The sequence below is a fragment of the Colossoma macropomum genome, unplaced genomic scaffold (genome assembly GCF_904425465.1).
Source record: "Colossoma macropomum unplaced genomic scaffold, Colossoma_macropomum, whole genome shotgun sequence".
NCBI classification, from domain to species: domain Eukaryota; kingdom Metazoa; phylum Chordata; class Actinopteri; order Characiformes; family Serrasalmidae; genus Colossoma; species Colossoma macropomum.
The window spans coordinates 33,783,159-33,805,431 of record NW_023494786.1 but is presented as its reverse complement, the minus strand read 5'-3'; the positions used below and the strand labels follow the sequence as shown (position 1 = coordinate 33,805,431).

Below are 22,273 nucleotides of genomic sequence, written 5' to 3'. Positions count from 1 at the left end.
GTCTGGTAATGGAAACTGCTCCGTCTCAGACAGGAATGGGTAGTGAAGACTGCCCAGTCCATCACTGGGTCAAGCTTCCCTGTCATTGAGGACATCTACACCAAACGGGGTAAAAGAAAAGCATGCAGCATCAGGAAGGATCCCTCCCATCCATCACAAGAGCTGTTTACACCACTCCCATCTGGAGGAAGACTACGGAGCATCAGGGCCAAGTCCTCCCGACTCCGGAACAGTTTCTTCCCACAGACTGTCAGACTGATGAACAAATCTACCTGACGGACCTTTAAACTTTCTAACCGAACTGCTTCCTCAGCCTTACTGCTCACTTTATCTGTTGCACTTTAACTTCCGCACTCAACCACTTTACTGTGAAACTTTAACCTCACTCACTTTACATGCACAGTTACTTTAATCTGTACACTGTCTGCAGTTTTATTAACCTTTATGGCTGCATTGCTGAAAACGATCAATTATCAGTGCATTGATAAACAATACACGCACAACTATTATTGCTGCTGTGGACCAACAGCTGGACTATTTCTCTATTGCCCTGTGCTCAATGATATGGTTGTAGCTGTTGTATACTGTAGATGAATTTTGAAAAAATATTTGTATAGCTGGTCTGTATTTATTGTGTTTATTATATTTATTGTCTGTCTGCTGCTGTTGTGTGTTAAATGTAGCTTTGTGCTTTGGAGAAACTACATTTCATTCCTTTCTCAGCACATGAGAAACAAGGACAATTAAGCTGACTATGACTTTTTTTGGCTGAAATACACTTTTTCTTCCTTTTTGTTTTTGTGTTTGTGCGTCCCTAATGCAAAAGCTTTGAAATATATGTTCGCACATGTTGATTTTGTACGTATAAATAGTAAAAATCACAAAATAATCTCAATCGTAATCGTAATCTTACAATAAGATGCCATTAATATCGGTGAACGAGCCTTAATATCGGTATCGAATCGAAAAGAATATCAGTGGATTCGCCCATCCCGAATGCTTCGCTGAAGTTTCGGCCAAAGTTTCTCAGACCGCCTTTTAAGATGGACGGTTAGCCGGTCCAATCGTGTAGCCGGGTTGCCTGTAAGGTCCCGCCCACACGTAGCTCTGGGCCAATCAAAGCGCGCCGTGGCCCTCTCCGCCATTTTGTGAGTCTATAAGAGCCTCCAGCTTGCTACGTCCCGACTGCGCGGACTCTAGTTGTGTGTAGTGCCATGGACGGGTAAGTTCTTGAAACAAAAACACGTTTATTGACAAGCATGTGTGTAAAAAACGTACGGTTTTAGTTGATTAGGCCTTTATCTTCTTTTATAGTCCGCTTAAGTTAAAGTGTGTGCTGACAAAACGACTCAAATCTGAAGTTAAAGCTGAGGCGGTCTGGCGTTGGGCTGGCGGTTAGCTCGGTTAGTTAGCAACATGTCCGCGGGCACAAAGTTGTGGATCACCGACCTGTTGCGGATAACGTGCTCCGTACTAAAGCTCGCTATCGGGTTGAATTAAGTGCGATTCAGATTATCAGCCGTCCACCTAAAAAAGTAAAAGGTTGTAGACGAGTTTACTTTAACAGGTAGCTTTTTACCTCCAGCGAAAAACGTGTCTCAGTTTCCGCCTTGTTGCTGGCTAACGTTAACGTTAACAAACCGGTTTAACTTAGCCAGCTCACTCTTCAGCGTTATTCTGTTAAGTACGCATATTTAAGTGTTGATAACGGATTTTCACGTTTTGTTCTTAAATACAGGGATTGTGGGCAACTTAGCTGAGCAAATATTTAACCTACGAGATTTTTTTCCGTAATTGTAGCGTCAAGTCTAACGTTATAGTGCTGAACTCCTATAACCTCCTGCACAGACTGGACACTGTAAAAACAAATAATGTCCTGTTATGAAACTCACTGCATGTAATATTCAGTGTCCAGTACACTGGACATGATTGTACCTGGGCGCATGAAATGTGTGAGTTCTTGAAAAGATGAACATATTTATAGAGGTGGGTAATCCAGGTCCAAAAGGTAAAAAACCCTCCCCAGGATTTTGTTCCAGCTGCCTGAACACCTTCGCTGCTGGTTTGAGCAAATTAGAGAAGTCAAGCAGTTGGAACAAAATCCTGGGGAGGGTTTTTACTTTTTGGACCTGGATTACGCAAGCGTACATATTTATCATCGCCAACATGCGACACAAAGCAAGTGCTGGGCTTTTCCTGTGTTTACTGTGTATACAGTCGCATGAGAGTTTCTCAACTCTTAGAACTGACTGGACTTTTGAATGAACGGCTCCTAAAGTATTAGTGTTCATAATACTCTCTATATCATAATACACACAAGCTTTTTAACACACAGCACATAGTCCAAAGAAAAACGGGTATCTACAAAACAGTAGCTTTACAGGAGAAGGCAAAAACACTCAGACCGTTCAATGCATGTTAATGTGAAGAGATTTTATTCCAGGTGATTTTAGAGCACTTCTATTGATCCGTTCATCATTAAGTTTTCATTTAACATAAAGGACAGCTGGTGTGTTGAAATGATGTAAAAAAAAAAAAAGTAAAAATCGGCAGAAATGGAGATGCATGGTTTTCTTTGGACAGTGACAGTATACACTGATTTATATCACTGTACCTATAGTGAGAAGGTTAAAACAGTATCATTAGTGAAAAGGGTAGAAGACATTACATGAGCTGTATTACATAAATTCATATATAATATTAGACAGATTACATACATTTTATGTGCTCGCACAGTGTCGTAGACAGAAATAACTCTACATTTCAGAAAAAAACATTTTTGTTTGTTGTTTTGATGTTAAATGCAGTCATTTTTCAAGATCTTGCAGGGTTTACATGCCTAATTCGAATGTCCAGTATACCTGACAGTGAACTCCATTGAAATCACTAAGCAATATTATCACCAAATTCATAGAACATCATCTATATTCACTCCTGAATTCACATAAGATTCTCCTTTTATTATCAAAACAAACTAAAATAATCTATGATTGTGTTTTGTAAAGCAGGAGTCTATTATACTAATCAAAGCCTTAGTTTTGGAGAGCAAGCGTCGAGGTCACTGGACTTTAAATGCCATCGCACTTTGGGTTTGAAATAAACATATCATTTTTTACCTTTCACGAGAGGGAGCTTCTAGAAGGACGTACATACGAAACCTTTTCAGAAATAAATACAGGATCATTCAGAAACACAAAGGCCCAGTCCCATTTCTTATTTTTACCCCTACCCCTTGTTTTCGAGTGTCACCCTAACCCCTTGGAGCTGAGTTACAGGGTAGTGGTTGAAATCTTCCCTCTGAAATGGGACCCTCAAATAAAAAGAGCATCACTTCATTAACAGCTACCAGCGCTGCTCTGTAGGCGACCCTGCCAGTCTGCAGTGACAGCAGAGGAGGGTAAAGTTCAGCTCCTCACTGCTGGGCTTTAGTTACATTTAGGGCATCATATGATCTTCAAAGAGGGGGGCAATTATTTATTATCACCCTAATTCTTCAGTGATATGAAGCTGAAGTCAGATATTCTCCAGCTTCTTGTTAGAATTTTCCCGTTCCACCTTAAATGGAGCAGCAGTTACATTCTGGCGCTTCAGGCGTCAGAACTGCCGGACTATTTAAGGTGGAACGGGAAAGTTAGCTAACTAGCTACCGAGACATTAGTATAGTATTAGCGATTTTCTATGCCTGTTATGACGAAAAGGACCAAAATACACTGAAACAACATTAAACTAAGATAAAACAGTGATTATTGTAAATTTTTTAATGAGAAAATTCTCACATTTGTGGGTTTCTTTGGTCTCTTGTTCTCCATCTCACCGGTTTTTCCTTTTTTCTCATAACTCTCTGTTTGGAGTCTCAGAAAATCCTCCGTTTGGAGGGTCATGTAGCTCTAACACTTCACCCTCCCCCTCTATCTCAACAAGAATCAGGACACCCCACCCCTAGACGAGAATGTGCAAAACGGAGGGGTAGGGCTGAGTGGTAGGGGCGAGGGGTGAAATGGGACTGGGCCAAAGACTGAGTTCTGTAGAAACGTAAGTGAGTGTGGAGACTTACCTGCTTCTATAAAGCTAGAATACCTGGGGGAACCTGTCCAGCGTTCTGGACGTTTGGAATGAGGAGCTGTAGAGGTTTGTGTTCGATGTTATGTGAAGGTGCTCAGTGTTATGATGTTGGAGAGCGAGCAGCGGCCCGACTCCAGTCTGTTCAGATTATACGGATTATAAAGATGCTATGCATGCTTAATAATGCCTGCTGCTCTGTCCTGAATGTGTCTTGTTGCTCTTTTACAGACGTTTAGAGACGGATTTGTATCCTCTGGGATCCAGGTACGTCAGCGAAATAGAGTAAGTTTTTAAACCTTTTTAAAAAGGGTTTTGTATATAGAACCATCTACAGATCTCCATCAATCTGAAGAACCATTTCGCCATGCAAAGAACCCTTTAATCATGCCGAGGGCTCTTTGAGTGTTTATGGTTCTATATAGAAAAAGGGTTCTTAGCATCATGAACATTTAAATTGTATTTTTAGTTTTTATTATTTGTGCTACAGACTTAATGCTTTTTTCAAGGGTTCTTTAGTAACTTAAATGGTTCTATATAGGAACAAGAACGTTCAAAAAACCCTTTCCATGATTAAAGGGTTCTTTGCATCATGAAAGGGTTCTTCAGGTTGATGGAGAATGTGCCGTAGTTGGTTCTATATAGAACCATATCGAAAAGGGCTCTATATAGCACCAAAAAGGGTTCTTCTGTTGTTAAGTTGTGAGGCTTGTTACAATAGAAGAACCATTTTCTATCGTTAGAGCATCCTTTGCATCATGAAAGCGTTCTTCAGATTGATGGAGAATGTGCTGTAGATGGTTCTTTATAGAACCTTTTTTGAAAAGGGTTCGTCTGTTACAGTGTCAGGCCTGTTGCAATAGAAGAACCCTTTTTGGTGCTACATAGAAACCTTTTCAAAAAGGTTCTCCATCCGTCCTCCATCAAGCTGAAGAACGCTTTCGTGATGCATAGGATGCTTTAATTATGGAAAGCGTTCATGGTTCTATATAGAACCATTTTCTTTACTAAAGAACCATCATTGTGTGATCATGTCCTCAAATCTTTGCAGCCAAATTATTTTATTCAAATGTCAGATATTTTGCATTTTTGCATTTTTTTACATTTAATTTTTGCTTCTTTCTTTTCCAGCGGCGTCCATGATATAACAGTTGGCACGAAGGTACGTTCCACTCTTCCGTCCCTTAATTTACTCGTTATTTACATGCACCCACTCATTAACCGCTCATGTGTGGACCTGCCTCGGTGAAGAATGTTCTTTTCTGCTTGTGGTTGATCTCGAGATGTGAAACTCCCTCTTGTTCATGCTGCCGATCGAGTCACAGCAGGTTTTCTCTTTTTTCGCCGTACGTCTTTTCACGTCCGTCTCCCAAGACGAGCGAAGGTGACGGGCGTAACTGCTGCTCTGCCTCCTGCTGATTTCGAGACCTTAATTATTCTGGTCAAAGCCCGGCTGCTGTTTAAACAGTCACCCTGAAGATACACCAGAGCGCAAACATCTCGTCCCTTTAATCGTTCAGTGATGAGGCTCAGGGTAGCAGAGGCAGCGGTGAGGCATTAGTCAGTTTTGCTGAAGGGCTTTTAGTTCTTCCTGTGTAGTACAGCATGTATCTGTAAAGGTAATGTTTTTGTATGTAAACTGAGATTAAACAGGGTTCAATTTTTGAAGCATGTGCACACTTTAACCTCTTGTTCTCCAGGGTATATTTTGGTTTTTCCACCTGAATTTACACAACCAAATCATAAGGCTAATTATTCAGTAACTGCATGAAATAAATGTAAATTATCTATTTATTTCTTGCAAAAGCTCCCCTCAAATTAACAGAAGTGTTTTATGGTCATACACATTGCTATATGCTTACAATTTACTGCTGAAAGCCAAAAATCTTAGACGCTCTTTGTATTTTTTATAAAAATAATTTTTACAGAGCAGATCACTGAAGAGACGCCATCTGTTTATAGTTTATAGCCCAGATTTGTGGAAAAATGGGTCGACTTTCAGTAGAAAAGTTCAGCTTCTTTTATTCTAAGGGTTTAAAATGACATCACCCATCTATTTGACTGAAAAGAAGACCGTTACAGCTCTCATACGACCCCCACCTTTAGAATGTAGCTTATGAAACATGAAAGTTATGAAGAATATGACTAGAATATGTGCGTTTTGGAACCACCGGTGGTCCCAAGGAGTTGAAAGTAAGACTGAGATACGAAGTATTAGGATATTAATAATTTAAAGTCAGAAGTGGGTACTAACTACTTGCATTTACTTCTGTTACACACACTCAAGTAAAGTTCTGATGAGTTTGGACTTTATAAAATGTGGCTCGTTTGGTCAGATTTTGTCTTTCGACTTGTCAAACCTCAGAAAAACAAAACCCTTAAAACAAAGCCGTGATGAATGGAAATTGTTAGTTGCAGTCCTAATTGGAGATGTGTTGCATGTCATGTAAAACCTTTAAATATCATAGTTATAGTTTTGCCACATTTAAAACAAAAAAAGACCCTGAAAGGTCTTTGCCCATATAAACCACTTGAGAAGAAACAGGGTAAAACACCAAAATTGTTAAAATAGTTATGGATTTTGTCACAGACTCCCATCCCATCAGCTCCTTGTCACTCTGCAGTTGGCGAACACTTCACAGACTGCATATATACTGGTTATACGGGCTATAATCTGTCTGAAATGTGCAGTAAATGTGGTCATGTTGTCCTTCCCTACTTTGAAATCTTGATTATTTCCCAGTATGGTGGACGTCTGCAGCGTTGCGTCCTTAAGTCCTCCTTCAGGCGTCTGGAGGAGCGATCACGTCACTAGCCGGCGGTCTGGAGGCTGCTGAAGCTGTTAAAGCTGTCTGGAATGTTTGAGGTTACATTCCTGTTCCTCTGACCCTGCGATTCACCCTCCGCTCAGAAGCTTCTGCTTCATCACAGGATGTAAACAAGCCGGCACCTGCAAGCCTTCAGCTCCTTCAGGCTAGCGCAGCAGACGTGGCTGAGGGTGTTTTATTTTCATCCACTCCGAGCTGATAGCTGCGAGCACGATGTGTGTATCAGTTTACTGACATCAGTGTCGCACAGTATTATTATTTTTGTCATTAAACGTCGGTTAATGAGCGTCATATCCAACACAAACCAAACTGCAGACCATAACTTAAAATATATTCTATTAAAAGCGAAATATCTAATGAACTAATCCATTTAGTTTGTAATGAGAGTCAGTGTAATCACCGTAGTGTATTGTGTAAAGGTTTTGTGATGAGTGAACCAGTATAAGTGATCCAAAGCGTCTTAGAACAAGACACATGACAGTTTATGGTTATTGTAATGATTTACAGTATGCTTTCTGAGAGTATTGTGGAAACTCAGTACTGACCAGCTGCACGCTTCATTGAAAAGAGAGCAAAATTTTCCTGTTTAAGTAGATTTAGTCTGTGTGAAACGCTGGGCAAAAATCATTTAAATTAAAAATGTCTAATTTTAAATATGGCACTGCTTCAACTTACCAAGTGTCAGGAAAAGTAAAGTAGTGCGTTGTTAGGCATCATGAAAATTTGTTGAAATATCATGATGTTCTGCCACACCACTAACTAATCTGTTTTTAATTACTTAACTTATTATTATTATTATTATTATTATTATTATTTTATCAAGTGTTGATTAAAGTTTATAAACTCAGGCCAGTATTCTTTTGGCTCCCCCGCCTCCCCACGCGCACACTTTTTTATATATTTTTATATACACATTATGTGTATATTTGTAATTTTTTTGATCACCTTTTTATTGCATTTTTCGTTGTTTTACAACAAGGGTGGGGAAAGGTAAGGGGGAGGGGAAGGCAGGATGGTGACGTACATTTTTAGGAATACACAAATCAAAAACAGAAAATACATAAACAACTAAACAAACAACTGAACACAATTTAATTGGACACTAAAGTTGTTGAATAGTCATGTAAATTCTCTGTTTCCTATTGTTGACTGTTTTGCCTTGTTAAGCTTGGCTGTAAGATTCTATCTGAACTTTATTTTGAAAACTGAATATCCAGAATTTCGTAGCTGAAATCTGTGGGATGATCCAGAGTTGCAAGACAGTTTTCTTGGTCGCCGTAAAACCTGCCATCAGCATCTTTCGTTGAATCGAAGAAGACTGAAGAGCGGAGTCATCATTTAAGACAAATGTGGTGACAGTGGATCACTGAGATCAAGTCCTTTAGATAATATATCTACTGGACACTTTACTTTTCTTTCTCGTTCACTTTTTTGATATCACATCACTGGATAATAGTACTGAACGATAAATTGGTTTAATATCGAAAACTGCCCTCCCGTATTGCGATTAAGTTGCAGGGTGCTGCAGTTGTGCTTATCCTATGTTGCTCAGTGTTGTCTGAAGTTTTAATTGGGGAAATTTAACCTCATGGAGCTCATGGGCTGACGGACTGCCACACTACATTCAGTGGTCAAGTAAAAAAAATATATGCTGGGCTTGTTGGCCTTGTTGGCAGATATTTTCTCCGAATTGTTCACCCACCCTTTTAAGCCCCGCCCATCTACATGAGGAGAGAGGGAGTACATGATAGACAGTGGTATTCCTTCTCTTCCCTTTCTTACAGCTCTGTATGCACATAAACACAAACTAGGACACTGCCTTAGGGTGAGGAGCGATGGCTAATCTCCAGTTTACTTAATTCTTCTGGAAGGATGGGATTAAGTGTAGGAAGTAGTGCAGCGGTTTCTGCCTCCTGGATTTGATTTTAAACCTTCAGGGAGGCGTTTTTTTTCCTGTTCTTGTGGTGTTCAGTAGGTCTGGCTCAGGAACGAGTCTAGGTCTCGATGTCCACCCCATTGACCTCACTGTCTGTGTTTACGTGCAAAGATTTTCTCCAGTCCGATTGAATACAGCCCGATTCTAGATTAAGACGGAGGTGTTTATTCTCACTCTACAACAATCTGATGGTAAGTCTCTGTTTACATGCTCACTACAAGTAATCCGGTCCAGAATCACGCGCATGCGTAGAGAACCGCTTAGTGTAGACGTTACCATGGCAACCAGCATCACGTGAGTCCAGTCAGAGTGAGATGAGCAGCAGTGAGCAGCGCTTGTGTTTTTAACTGCTTTAAAATAATGTCAGACTCAGGAAAACGACCTTCACATGTCCTTATTAAAGAAGGCCGAAAGGAAGACGTCGTGTTCTGAGACGTCCGTCCCACCGCCGTCTTTTAAAGATCAGAGCATAAACTTCGTCTCCTCTGCAGACCAGTTTCTGCTCCGCCATGTTGAACGGTATAAACTTTCACTATGACGCGACGAACACGATCAGAACGGACTTAAACTTTCCGATAGGGAATGTAATCAGATACAGGCGTTTACACGGATATTATTCTTCTATTTAACGGATTATTTACAGGATTACCCACCTCACTCAATCGGATAGAAACTGTATGGCGTCAATCCGACTAGTCTGTTCTGATTGAGGTGTTTATATGGATGTATTCTATTCCGATTGAGCTATTAATCGGACTAAACAGATTATTAGGCTGCATGTAAACGTGGCTGGTGTCACTGAACTATTCAGATAAAAAAAAAATTCACAAGCTAATCGATCGGCCACAGGTTGGTGTACACTGAGGCATCTCTGTAGACGAAAACCGAATGTGTGAAATTATATATATTTTTTTTTAAGAATTTAAAGAAAGTCGTTGACCTGACGTTTCAGATCCTCCTGTTAGTGTGTCTCCGTGCTCAGCCGGGTAGAAACAGAGGAAGGAAACGGCTGCAGTGGGAGGATAATTTGCCCTGAAACAATGGAGCGTTTTACAACAAGAAAAGGCAGGAGGATCCCAGCACATGCTGATTCAGCTCCGAGGAATGCGAGAGCCTGTCCCCCTTTTTATTTTTATTTTTTTAATTTGATGAAGGAAACCAGATCCGCACGCCCACGTCACCGTCCGGTCCGCGCTCTCTTCCTCTGTGTTTTTGTTTTCCTTCGCTCCGCAGAGCCCCAGCTGTGTTTCTGCTCTGTGAGATGGTGGGCGGGTTTTCTCCCTCTTAAACCGAGAATCAGAGTGAAAAATCAGGAGGCTGTGCAGACGGCGTACAGGCTGTGGAGCGTCGGTCCTCCACAGCTTCTGAGGTTGATGTCAGAACTGGTATAGTCTTTCATACGGGTTCCCACGCGGAACTTTTTTCAGGGTACGGGTTTTTATGGCCGGTTCTGTGTAGCCAAATTAGCTCATGACCATAATTTCTTTTTAATCATTTGTGCTACACACTTAAAAATGGTATTTTTCAAGGGTTTTTGGTAAAGAAAATGGCTCTGTATAGAACCATAACCATTCAAAACCCTTTCCATGATTAAAGGGTTCTTTGCATCATAAAAGGGCTCTTCAGATTGGTGGAGAATGTGCTGTAGATGGTTCTATATAGCACCAAAAAAGGATTCGTCTATTGTTACGGTGTGCTATATAGAACCCTTTTCAAAAAGGTTCTCCATTCATCCTCATCAATCTGAAGAACCTTTTCATGATGCAAAGAACGCTTTAATCATAGAAAGCGTTCTTTGAGTGTTCATGGTTCTATGTAGAACCATATTTCTTTACTAAAGAACCCTTGAAGCACCATCATTTAAGTGTGTACCCTTTTGGCTGAGGTCTGAGAGAGTTTGTCTGATTATCTTAAAGACTGCCACGTCACCTACTATGAATCTGTGGTCTGGGTTAATAATAGCAATAATAATAATAATAATAATAATAATAATATATTTATAGAGCACTTTCTTTACACTCAAAACAGCTCAGAGTGCTTGACTGTCGGACCAGTGAAAATAAGCGATAAAAGCACAAACGCGAAAAGCAGACTACAATAAATATAAAAGGCTAAGTAAAATAAATTAAAAACAGTATTTTTATTAAAAATGTTTTCATATCCTCGCTGTCCAAGCAAAAACACGTGTCTCAAACAATGACCTTACAGGACGAGACAAAAGCGCTCTTAAATTTTTATTGAAAGTTAGTGTAAAGAGGCTTTATTTCAACTTATTTGGGAGCATTTCTGTTGGTCTGTTAATCATGAAATACGAATACAATTTAAAGGACGTCTGCTTTGTTCAAATGGTCTAGAAAAATAATCAGCAAAAATGGAGATATGGATCTGGAGAAATGGAGGTTTTTATTTATTTATTTATTTTGTCGCAGACAAAACTTTAACTACCCAATTATAGGTAGTTTTACTGCTTAATTTTACTATTTAAATGTAAATCAAAGTGTTTGAGCTGCTCTGTGTATGTAGTGCTGTATAGATAAAGCTTATTATTAAATCTTAGCCCCGAATCCATAGTAGGTGACACGTCTGTCACCTATCTTTATTTTCTTATGATAAAAGTTCACGAGTCTGAATCCCAGACAAAAAAGTGCTATTATTGGTGTGTTAATGGCGACGTTGTCAAACTGTCCCGATGATACCATGGGTCACTAATATCGGCCACTATTATATTGACCAGGCTTTATCAGTGAGGCCCTAGTTTCAGTACATGAACTTGGTAGTGAACAGTGTTTACATGCTATAAGTTCCTAGTTTAAAAAGGGAAAGTAAGGAAGATTCATTTTGTGAGATTAGTGCTCTGAATGCTGGAGCCTGGGAGGAGAACGGAGTCCAGTGCAGCTTTGCTAACAATGCTGTCCTTTTGGCTGGAACAGAACTCGCATTGTGGCTGCGGAGAGTAAAAGGCTTTAGCTTATCCAGCGCATGTGACCACTCCAGCAGACTCTCTCCATCTTGAAGTGGTTTATTAAGAGTGTGATGCTGAATGATTTGCTCTTTAGGAACTCGGCTGGCCAAGTGGCCACAGCTTTGGCGTCGAGTGACCGTCTTTGTTGCTTGTGGCTGGACATAGCTGCCTCTGTTTGGGCTGCCTTCTCTTTGTTGCTCTTACTGCGAGTAAACAGTGGTGTAATCTGCTGCTGCTGGTTGTTGAGTTTCTTGGTGCCTGTTAGATGGGGGTGCAGTGTAATTTGTATTTCTGTGTACGTTAATTATGTTAATTCGGTCAGGAATTTTAATTTTGGTGTCACTGGTTTTCTTGAGCACGTCCTGGTTCTGTAGGGTTGGTTCTGTGCTTGCAGGCTTCTCTGTAGGATCTTGCACGGTCAGTGAACTTGGAGGAAATCTCATTTCCTTCTAACCTTGTTTGGTGGTCATTTTTAAAGCTGCAGAGTCCAGTTCTCTCCTGCTTTGTTTTTGTTAGGCGGGAGGGTCTGTCTCATCAGGCATGTTCAACATAGACAGGGTTCCTGACCAAGTTTCAGCTTCACATACCCAGAACTGCAGTTACCTTGTTTAACAAAGATGGCCAACTTTCCCAGGCTGGGATTTATCCCGGTTTAGGTACACAGGCTTGGATATATCCTGGTTTAGGCAGGCAGGCTGGGATATATCCCGGTTTAGGTACGCAGGCTGGGATATATCCCGGTTTAGGCGCTCAGGCTGGGATATATCCAGGTTTAGGTACTCAGGCTGCTATTAATTTTAGTTTAAATACTCAGACTGGGATTAATCCCGGTTTAGATACTTGTGCTGGGATTAATCCTTGTTTAAATGCTTAGGCTGGGATTAATCACAGTTTACTCAGGCTGCTATTAATTTTCGTTTAAATACTCAGACTGAGATTAATCCCAGTTTAGATACTCAGGCTGCTATTAATCCCAGTTTAGATACTCAGACTGAGATTAATCCCAGTTTAGATACTCAGACTGAGATTAATCCTAGTTTAGATACTCAGACTGAGATTAATCCCAGTTTAGATACTCAGGCTGCTATTAATCCTAGTTTAGATACTCGGGCTGCTATTAATCCTAGTTTAGATACTCAGACTGCTATTAATCCTAGTTTAGATACTCGGGCTGCTATTAATCCTAGTTTAGATACTCAGGCTGCTATTAATCCTAGTTTAGATACTTAGACTGAGATTAATCCTAGTTTAGATACTCGGGCTGCTATTAATCCTAGTTTAGATACTCAGGCTGCTATTAATCCTAGTTTAGATACTTAGACTGAGATTAATCCTAGTTTAGATACTCGGGCTGCTATAATCCTAGTTTAGATACTTAGACTGAGATTAATCCTAGTTTAGATACTCGGGCTGCTATTAATCCTAGTTTAGATACTTAGACTGAGATTAATCCTAGTTTAGATACTCAGGCTGCTATTAATCCTAGTTTAGATACTTAGACTGAGATTAATCCTAGTTTAGATACTCGGGCTGGGATTAATCCTAGTTTAGATACTTAGACTGAGATTAATCCCAGTTTAGATACTTGGGCTGGGATTTATCCCGGTTCAGAGACTCAGGCCGGCATTAATCCCGGTTTAGGTAATGTGAAGCATCTGTAGTGTTAAAACAGTGTTGTCTCCCCTGCCTTAGTGCTTATTAGAGTGATTACTGCTTCATATTCATAATCTGTGTAGCATGATTTGCTTCCTCTGATAAAGAACTAAGTTCTTCTCGACTGACGCCACAAACGTTATGAAGAATTTTCACCTGCGAAGCCTAAAGGGCTGAACCTCTCAGTGATATTCCGAAGCTGTTGACCTGTGATATTTTTAAGGGAGTGTATCATGACGCAGTATCGGCATGTCGCCCACCCTTAGCTTAATGCACATTAAAAATATTCCGATTTAAATAATAGCAATTGATTCAGACGTTTCTGTGTCTGTACTATTTTTAGACCCCAAATGTCAGATAATATATCGTTTCTCTTCCATCACCATTATTATTGAATGTTTTACAATCTGCCTGTTCTATGTATTAAATTTTTATTACATTTTCCAGGCCTATAAAAGGCTGTTATAAATGGACGTTGGTCAGCCTTGGTCTCTGTGTGTCCAGAGTCCTGGATTTGAATTCTTTTCCGTGCATCACATTTTCCTTACTGAGGTGCTGAGACTCTTGCAAGTTAACTTTTGTCTGTTGTTTCCATTCCAGAGGGGATCTGACGAACTCTTTTCCTCCTGTATATCCAACGGACCGTATATCATGAGCTCAGGAGCTGGTACGTGTTTGCAGCACCTACCAAAACTAGGCTCATTGCCTTGTTTCATGTCTTTCCCACACTGCAGGTTGTTGTTTGCTCTGTCATTGTTAAAGAAATTGTCCTTCATTTAGTCCTTCTTTACCTTTCAGCCAATGGTAACGACAGTAAGAAGTTTAAAGGTGACATCAGGAGTCCGGGCGTTCCGTCTCGAGTCGTCCACGTGCGCAAATTACCCAGCGACATAAACGAAGCGGAGGTGATTTCCTTGGGGCTGCCATTCGGCAAAGTGACCAACCTGTTGATGCTCAAGGGAAAGAACCAGGTATGCGTGTCTCATTTACTGTATTTCATGGGAACCACAGTCAGTGGTCAGACCTGGACATCTGGGTGTTTTCTTTCAGCCTAAAGTTTGGGGGAAAACATAACCATGAAAATTTTAAATGGTATTTTTAAGCCAAACTAATCTGTGAATTGTATAGAATTAGATCTCTATACAATCAAAACTTTACAAACACAATATATTGAAAACCACAGAATTAAAAATTCTATTGAGTCTGAAAATATGAATCGTTGGCATCACCTAGTCTTATTATATTCAGTTAATCTAAAATTAATTCAGTGACCCTTATTAGTCCCACAGCGGGGAAATTTCCCCTCCGCATTTGACCCGTTTGTGCAGTGAAACACGACGTACACGTTAGGGGGCAGTGAACACATCTGCCCAGAGCGGTGGGCAGCCCTATGGGTTAGATGCCTTGCTCAAGGGCACTTCTGTCACGTACTGTCGGCTCAGGGGATCCCTAACCTCCAGCCCATGACTGCCCAGTCTTACTGATAATGGCGAAGATAATGTAAATGTATCATATTCAGTGCATTAAACGATCTGTTTGAATTAAATCTGACTTTATTACTGAGATTTGAAGAGTGGCTTTTATTTGGACTCCCCCACTGTTAGAAATAAAGGTTCTGTGCAGGTACATTTTGTTTATCAAGGTACAAACAGTGTAAATCTTCCCTCAAAGGTACAACAGTAGTTTTAAGGTCCGATTGTGAACCTTAAATAAGTTTTTCCAGGTGAAAAGTTCGTATTTGTACCTTTTTCACAACTGAGTGTTTTAAAACAGAACAACAAAATGAAAAGCAGGAGGTTCGTAAATTTATTTCTGAAAGTGTGTCAAACACAAGGCCTGCAGGCCAGATGAGGCCCACAACACAATCCTATCTGGCCCACAAAAGTATTTTAATTTAGTATTAATATTAGTCCGTTTCACAGTGAACTGCACTGCAGTCCCCAGCATGCACTGCAGCGTAACACTCTGACTTTCCTACCCCAACAGCAATCTATAGGACAGTGGTTACACCTCAATTTTACACAATTCTATGCAATTCCACATCAGTCTTATCACCAAATGCACTATCTGCATTTCAGCTGCGGTTCGACCCAGATGAACACCGAACGTCAGCTCTGTGGCTCAGAAATTGAGCCCAAGTCTTAATGAATTTGCTCCTGGGGACGTTTAAATTTAGAATATTCCAAGTTTTCATGTAATATTTCAAGGTTTACTACAAGTGCCCATATTTTTCTGCTGGAATTTCTGCATATTTTGAATAAACAATGGCCAGTTCGGGTTACAGCACAACATTAATTAAAGAAATAAACACTTTTTTCTCTGGCCCACAGATTTGTGGAGATTTTTTTTAATACGGCTCATTTAGTGGTTGAGTTTGACACCCCTAATGCAGATGTTTAATTTGGCATCAGGGTAGTTGCTGTCATGGCAGTTCAGTAAGTTTTCTTGTCTTAAAGTGAGCTTTCAAGGCTAGTTAGGCAAGTGATGGCTACTGCTGGATTTAGCCAATGAAGACTTTGTGGTGTTTAACCAGCAAGCTTAATAGTTATTTAAACTGCCTATCAACCGAGCTCATGCCCCCCAGCTTCTCCATAGTGTTATTTGTTGTTTAGTGTTATTTTGTCCAGATCCTCAACATTATGGCAGTAATGTTGACTCATCGTTGTCCTACTTCCTCCTCTTCTCCTGATAAACAGAGCAACACATAATTATGTTTATCTACTGGATTGTTGTCTTCACTGCTTGAAGTTTTCTGTGGCCGTCCCAAACCTCAGTGAGTCAGCGAGTGTAATAAGAACCTGTTCTGTGTTTTGTGACCTTCCTGTAGGCCTTTCTGGAGATGAACACAGAAGAGTCTGCTCAGACGATGGTCAGCTACTACTCCTCCGTCACCCCCGTCATCCGAAACCACCCGGTCTTCATGCAGTACTCCAATCACAAGGAGCTGAAGACGGACAACTCGCCCAACCAAGTGGTGAGTCAGGTGCAAATTGCAGCTTGTGGAGCAAACTTTCTTTTTAAAACCCCGTCATTATCGTCGTGAATCATGAGTACATGGATGTAGTTTGTCATACTTAATGTTTCCTCCCCGTTCTGTAGAGGGCGCAGGCGGCACTGCAGGCGGTGAACGCAGTCCAGACGGGCAGCGTGTCTCTGAGCAGTGTGGATGGAGGTTCAGGGACCCAGAGCCCTGTGCTTAGAGTCATTGTGGAGAATCTCTTCTACCCAGTCACTCTGGATGTCCTGCATCAGGTACTCATCAGTCGGCCCTGATCAGATTACCACAGTTCGCTTGACGGGGTCAGCACACAAATGTTCATTGAATTCGATGGGAATGTTTGAAGCTGTCTCTGCTGTGGGTTCTAGTAGATTTAGTAACAAAACCGCACACAGCTGCTAAAAAACACCGGAGAACATGTGCTGTTGAAGCCATTGCTGGCTATAAACAAAACCATAACAATCTGTTTTGGCTTTAGAGTTTTAAATGAGAGCGTTTACAAGCGTCTGACAGCTTTACCAGCTGGGCAAGGCAGTTCGCCTACTGAACAAACCGAATAACACTAACAGACAAACACTTTTGTGGATGCCTATAATGTAGGTTAGTTATGTGGGTAACACTTTACTGTAGGATACAGTTCATAAGGCTACATGGCACCTACATGGGCTTGTCATCACAGCTGACACAGACCTACATAAGTGGTTATTAATACTTATTCCAATAGGCGTTAATTCGTTATAAAGGTTACGTTTGCCAATTTTTATCAAAGTTAGCGAAAGTAGCCTTTATGACAGATGATGTCTATTGGATTAAGCATTTATAAACATTTATGTATGGTTATTTCAGTTGTCATGACAAGCTTATGTGGGTGTCATGTAGCCTTATGAACGGTACCCTGCAGTAAAGTGTTACTTGTTTGTTTACGTGTTTGTAAAATGTGTGAAATGTCTTGATGCACCTGAACACCTACAGAAAAGTATGCATCATCTGTGATTGGTCAGGTTTGGGACTCTTTGGTTATTGCAAGCCTTGATATTAGTATTGCAAAGAGTAGCATCATGTTACCGATGAAAGAGAGAGGCTGTTTTTAGCTTCAGGAGGTGCTGCGTCATGCCAGAGGTTTGAAGAAAACAAGTTCCCATCAAAGCCACTTCAGAGAAAAAAAACGAGGAGGGGAAAAAAATGTACCAGTCCTGTTTTTGGGCATGTTTTGAACAAGAATCACCACAGCAGCATGGCACTAATGTTCAGTCGCTCCTGTCCAGACACCCAACCCCTTCAAACTTAGAACAGAAACGATGAATTCACCATCCACTAACGCACCTCCTTCAAACTCGCAACGGAGCAGGCAGTCTTACCAACCAGGAATGCAGAATCAGCCACAGTAATTGTTTTTAGAGTGATTCTGAGGCTCAGCTGATGAATGAAATAAAAATTTACCTTAGATTTATTCTGCAAACTCGGCTGAGCTGAGAGAAACGTTTTGTTTTCAAGCAAACTCTTTCCAGCAGCTGAAGCAGTGTTGGCTCTGTTTACAGATGTCCTGCCTAGAGCTGAAATTTTAGTATATAATACATTATCAACTAACACAGCTTGTAAGCTGCCTGTAGATGAGCAACACCAATCAGAAGCATCAAAACACCCACGTTCTGTATATGTGACATCACAACCATCACAACTAACTGGTAGTCTGATGCACAAGTGTTCAAGCTTCATGCCAGAAAAAGGACAGTTTGGTCATCTTTGGCCATCTTTATAGAAAATTACTGCATTTAAATCACAATATTGGTCAGAAAAATCGCAATTAGATATTTTCCCCAAATCGTTCAGCCCTATTCCTGCCTCAGATCAGGTTTTCCGTTTCTACAGAGTGTCCATGGAGTTCCAGTCTGGATTTGATGCTGTTTAAAAGTCCATACTTTAAATCCTTAAACCCTTCTGGCTTGGGGCGCTTTTTAAAGATGATTATTGATTCCACAAAAATCGTCGATCTTTACTAAGCAAAGCTAAATGACGTGGTTGATGGTGGGCGGGGTGTATGTGGGGCTCTAGCAGTCCAAACGAACTGTGGTATGTAGGAAGTTCTATAGGTTCCCGAATAAAGAAATGCTCCTTATTTAGACGTGTAAAGTAAAACGACATGATTTTTGAATGTTTATTTCAAGGGCTTTAAAACTGATCAAGGCTGTTTGATGGTGTAACTAATCCCCTATAGACAAACGATATATGGTGCAGCCCTGCTGTAAATGTGATGGTTCATTTTATTGACTGATGCTTATTTGTTTTTGGGCCTTTTGTAGATATTCTCCAAGTTCGGCACAGTGCTGAAGATCATAACCTTCACCAAAAATAACCAGTTCCAGGCCCTTGTGCAGTATGCAGACGCCATGACCGCCCAGCATGCCAAACTGGTGAGTGCAGCGTTGGTCCTTAAACGCAGGTAGTGTGTTAAATTAGTCGTTTTTAGGAAAAAGGTAAAGAAATTAAGAGGTATTTGAAGAATACAGTTTTTGAGTTTAAACATTTAAGGTTTATTAGGACTCTTTCATGAATCCATGGCTCGAGTCACAGTCTCAGATTAAGCCTAAATTAAGAACGGGTTAATAGTAAATATGGTCTGAATTAAAGGGACGTTTCACCAGATTTTCTAAAATTGTTACATAAGCGAAGTCGTTCAGAGTGGTTTGGTGTGAAATGGTTGACTGTAGAGACTCAGATTTCTTTACAGTGGTGGTGAGAGGAACCAGGGGTCACAACACAAAAGGTGTTTTTATTTGCTATATAAAATCTACGGTGAACCTACATGTGTCTAGATGTCAAACTGTTTTCTTTGGGGGCTCATTTTGCCTTCCAGTACTGTACGCATACCACTGCACATTATTTTTATATTTTTTATTTTATTCTATTGTTTATCTTTACTTTCTGTTTATGCAGCTGTAAATACTGTAAGACAGTTTCTCTCCTGTTCATTTTGCCCTTGTTTGGCTCTTTACTGTACTTTGTACTGCTGGAATAGAGGAATTTCCCTCTGGGATTCTGTCTGTCTGTCCATCTGTCTATCTCTGTCTCTCTGTCTGTCTCTCTCTGTATCTATCTGTCTGTCTGTCTGTATCTATCTGTATCTCTATCTATATATCTCTATCTCTCTGTCTGTGTCCATCTGTCTGTCTCTTTATCTCTATCTGTCTTTCTCTGTGTCTCTGTCCATCTCTCTATCTGTCTAGCTCTCTATCTCTCTCTGTCTCTCTGTATCTATCTGTATCTCTATCTATCTCTATCTCTCTTTCTGTCTCTATCTGTCTGTCTCTCTGTCTATCTGTCCATCTCTCAATCTGTCTAGCACTCTATCTCTATCTGTCTCTCTATCTCTATCTGTCTGTCTATCTGTCCGTCTCTCTATCTGTCTAGCACTCTATCTCTGTCTGTCTCTCTATCTGTCTCTATCTAGCTCTCTGTCTGTCTCTCTCTATCTCTCTCTCTGTCTCTAGCTCTCTGTCTGTCTGTCTCTCTCTCTCTCTCTCTCTCTCTCTCTCTCTCTCTCTCTCTCTCTCTCTCTCTCTGTATCTGTCTGTATCTCTATCTCTCTATCTCTTTTTCTGTCTCTATCTGTCTGTCTCTCTCTATCTGTCTGTCTCTCTCTCTATCTGTCTGTCTCTGTCTATCTGTCCATCTCTGTCTAGCGCTCTATCTATCTCTGTCTATCTCTCTATCTGTCTCTCTATCTCTATCTGTCTGTCTATCTGTCCGTCTCTCTATCTGTCTAGCTCTCTATCTCTGTCTGTCTGTCTATCTGTATCTCTCTGTCTGTCTGTCTCTCTGTCTCTGTCTATCTGTCCATCTCTCTGTCAACCCCTCTCTCTCTCTCTCTCTCTCTCTCTCTCTCTCTCTCTCTCTCTCTCTCTCTCTCTCTCTCTACACCATAAATGCGTTTTAAAGTAACTTTTTGACCAGTATTTTATTGGAGGCCTGTTGTAAGTCAATGTATTTGGCATCAGGCAGTGAATTCATAACCATTTCATGTAGTAACTTTCTGTGAGGGAGCTTTTAGAGGTGGACGTCTGGTTCCTATCAGCACTGTAAAAAAAAATAAACATCTGAAAGTTTCTCTAGATTTACATGTTTCACATCAAATGGCTCTGAATTACTTGATGTACATCTGAGCATTTTAATAAGACTGAAGTTTTGAAAAGTCGGTGTTCATTTTAAGGCTGCTCCTGTGGTCTATCAGTGGATTTGAATTTCCTGTGTTTGAATCTCATCTGTTTCCTCCACTTTGGGGCTCTAGTCTCTAGATGGGCAGAACATCTACAATGCCTGCTGCACCCTGCGCATCAGCTTCTCCAAGCTCACCAGCCTGAACGTGAAGTACAACAACGACAAGAGCCGCGACTACACTCGCCCGGATCTGCCTACCGGAGACAGCCAGCCTTCTCTCGACCCTCAGGCCATGGCCGCTACCGCCTTCAGTAAGAACATCCATAAAACTGGATTAGTGCTGCTTCTGGGATCTGGTTCTGTGTAGCAGAGAGGAAATTCACTTTACTTCTGCATTTGTCTTTCTCACCTCACTTTTACCCCTTGCAGCAGCTCCTGGTATAATCTCAGCTGCTCCTATGCAGGTGCACATGGGTTCCCACCAACATTTGCCATCCAGCAGGCAGCAGGTTAGTCTGCATTTTATTACATGAACACTGTAGCTGTTTCCCTCTTTACCGCACATGCTGTCAATCAGCCAAAGCATGTTTGGTGTCTGTTATTTACATAAGTTTTGGTTTATTTTGTAGATAAAAAGTAATGGAAGCTTATTAGCATTGCAGCCAAATAGTGCTGACAGTCCCAATCATGGTTTTCATGGAGAGTTCAGATCCATCAGCTCTGGCTCTAATATTCAGATGCCCCTGAAAGCCTTCATTACCTGGATCAGGTGCGTCAGATTAGGATTGGAGCTGTGTTCCCGGAGATCCTCCATCCAGCAGATCAGGATTAAACATGTAGAGAAACGAATGATTTATTCGGTTTAAAGGTTTTGTTGATATTCAGTAATGATAATAGGAAAAAAGTTCTCTTAAACCTCAGACGGAGGCAACATATTCATCAGGGGCCGTATTATAGAAGATTCTTCTCCTTAAGATCTGACAGGTCAAGATAAGATTTTCCGTATTACAGAAGCAAATCTGATCTTAATTCAGGAATCTAATCTTACAGCATCTTTTCTTATCTCAAGTTAGGAAATCTTAACTTACTCGATTGAAGTCGACAATCAACTGTCTTGTCTGTTACCTGGCAACCAACCATGCGCAAACAGCTGGAACAAACACGTAATCTAGTTAGCCAGACAGCTAACGTTAGCTACCGTTACTGATGTAAAAAAAGGGTCAGATAAAACTAAAGTGTGATAAACTGATAGTTAAGAATATTGTGTCAGCGCCCCCTGCTGTTTATCAGAGTCACTGCCCCACAGTTTCAGTCTCCATTTCCCAAACGCTTTAGCCGAGCGCACTAACGTTACTCCTCCTAATAAACAGACACACGTTCAGCTCCGTCTCCTCATTATTCACCACCATCACTGTAATATTTCATCATCAACATTAACACACGAAGGTGATCAGAGGGGCGGTGGAGATCGAGTCTGCAGCGCCTGAGATCTTTAAAACGCTATAGTGGACTGTGCCGCCTCTTACTGCCTAAAACAATAGAAACAGACGGTTAAACAGAAGTTAAGACGCTCTGAGTTTATCTTAAAGTTACGAAAATATTTAGGATATTTTGGCAACTTAGGATGTTTCTGTAATACAGTTTTCTTATCTGGAAATGGGATAAGATTTATAGACTCAAGA

At 40.7% G+C, this 22,273-nt stretch overlaps 1 protein-coding gene across 1 annotated transcript in view; it reads left to right on the top strand.

Moving 5' to 3' along the window:
- The first annotated feature begins 1,165 nt into the window (after positions 1-1,165).
- ptbp1a (polypyrimidine tract binding protein 1a) overlaps positions 1,166-22,273 on the top strand; it is a 31,883-nt gene continuing 10,775 nt past the window's right edge. The window contains 11 exon segments of the mRNA XM_036565414.1: positions 1,166-1,222; positions 4,291-4,326; positions 5,191-5,221; positions 14,039-14,105; positions 14,237-14,409; positions 16,266-16,412; positions 16,538-16,690; positions 18,737-18,847; positions 20,722-20,902; positions 21,021-21,044; positions 21,047-21,100. Coding sequence (XP_036421307.1) covers positions 1,215-1,222; positions 4,291-4,326; positions 5,191-5,221; positions 14,039-14,105; positions 14,237-14,409; positions 16,266-16,412; positions 16,538-16,690; positions 18,737-18,847; positions 20,722-20,902; positions 21,021-21,044; positions 21,047-21,100 — 985 coding nt within the window. The 5' untranslated portion in view covers positions 1,166-1,214.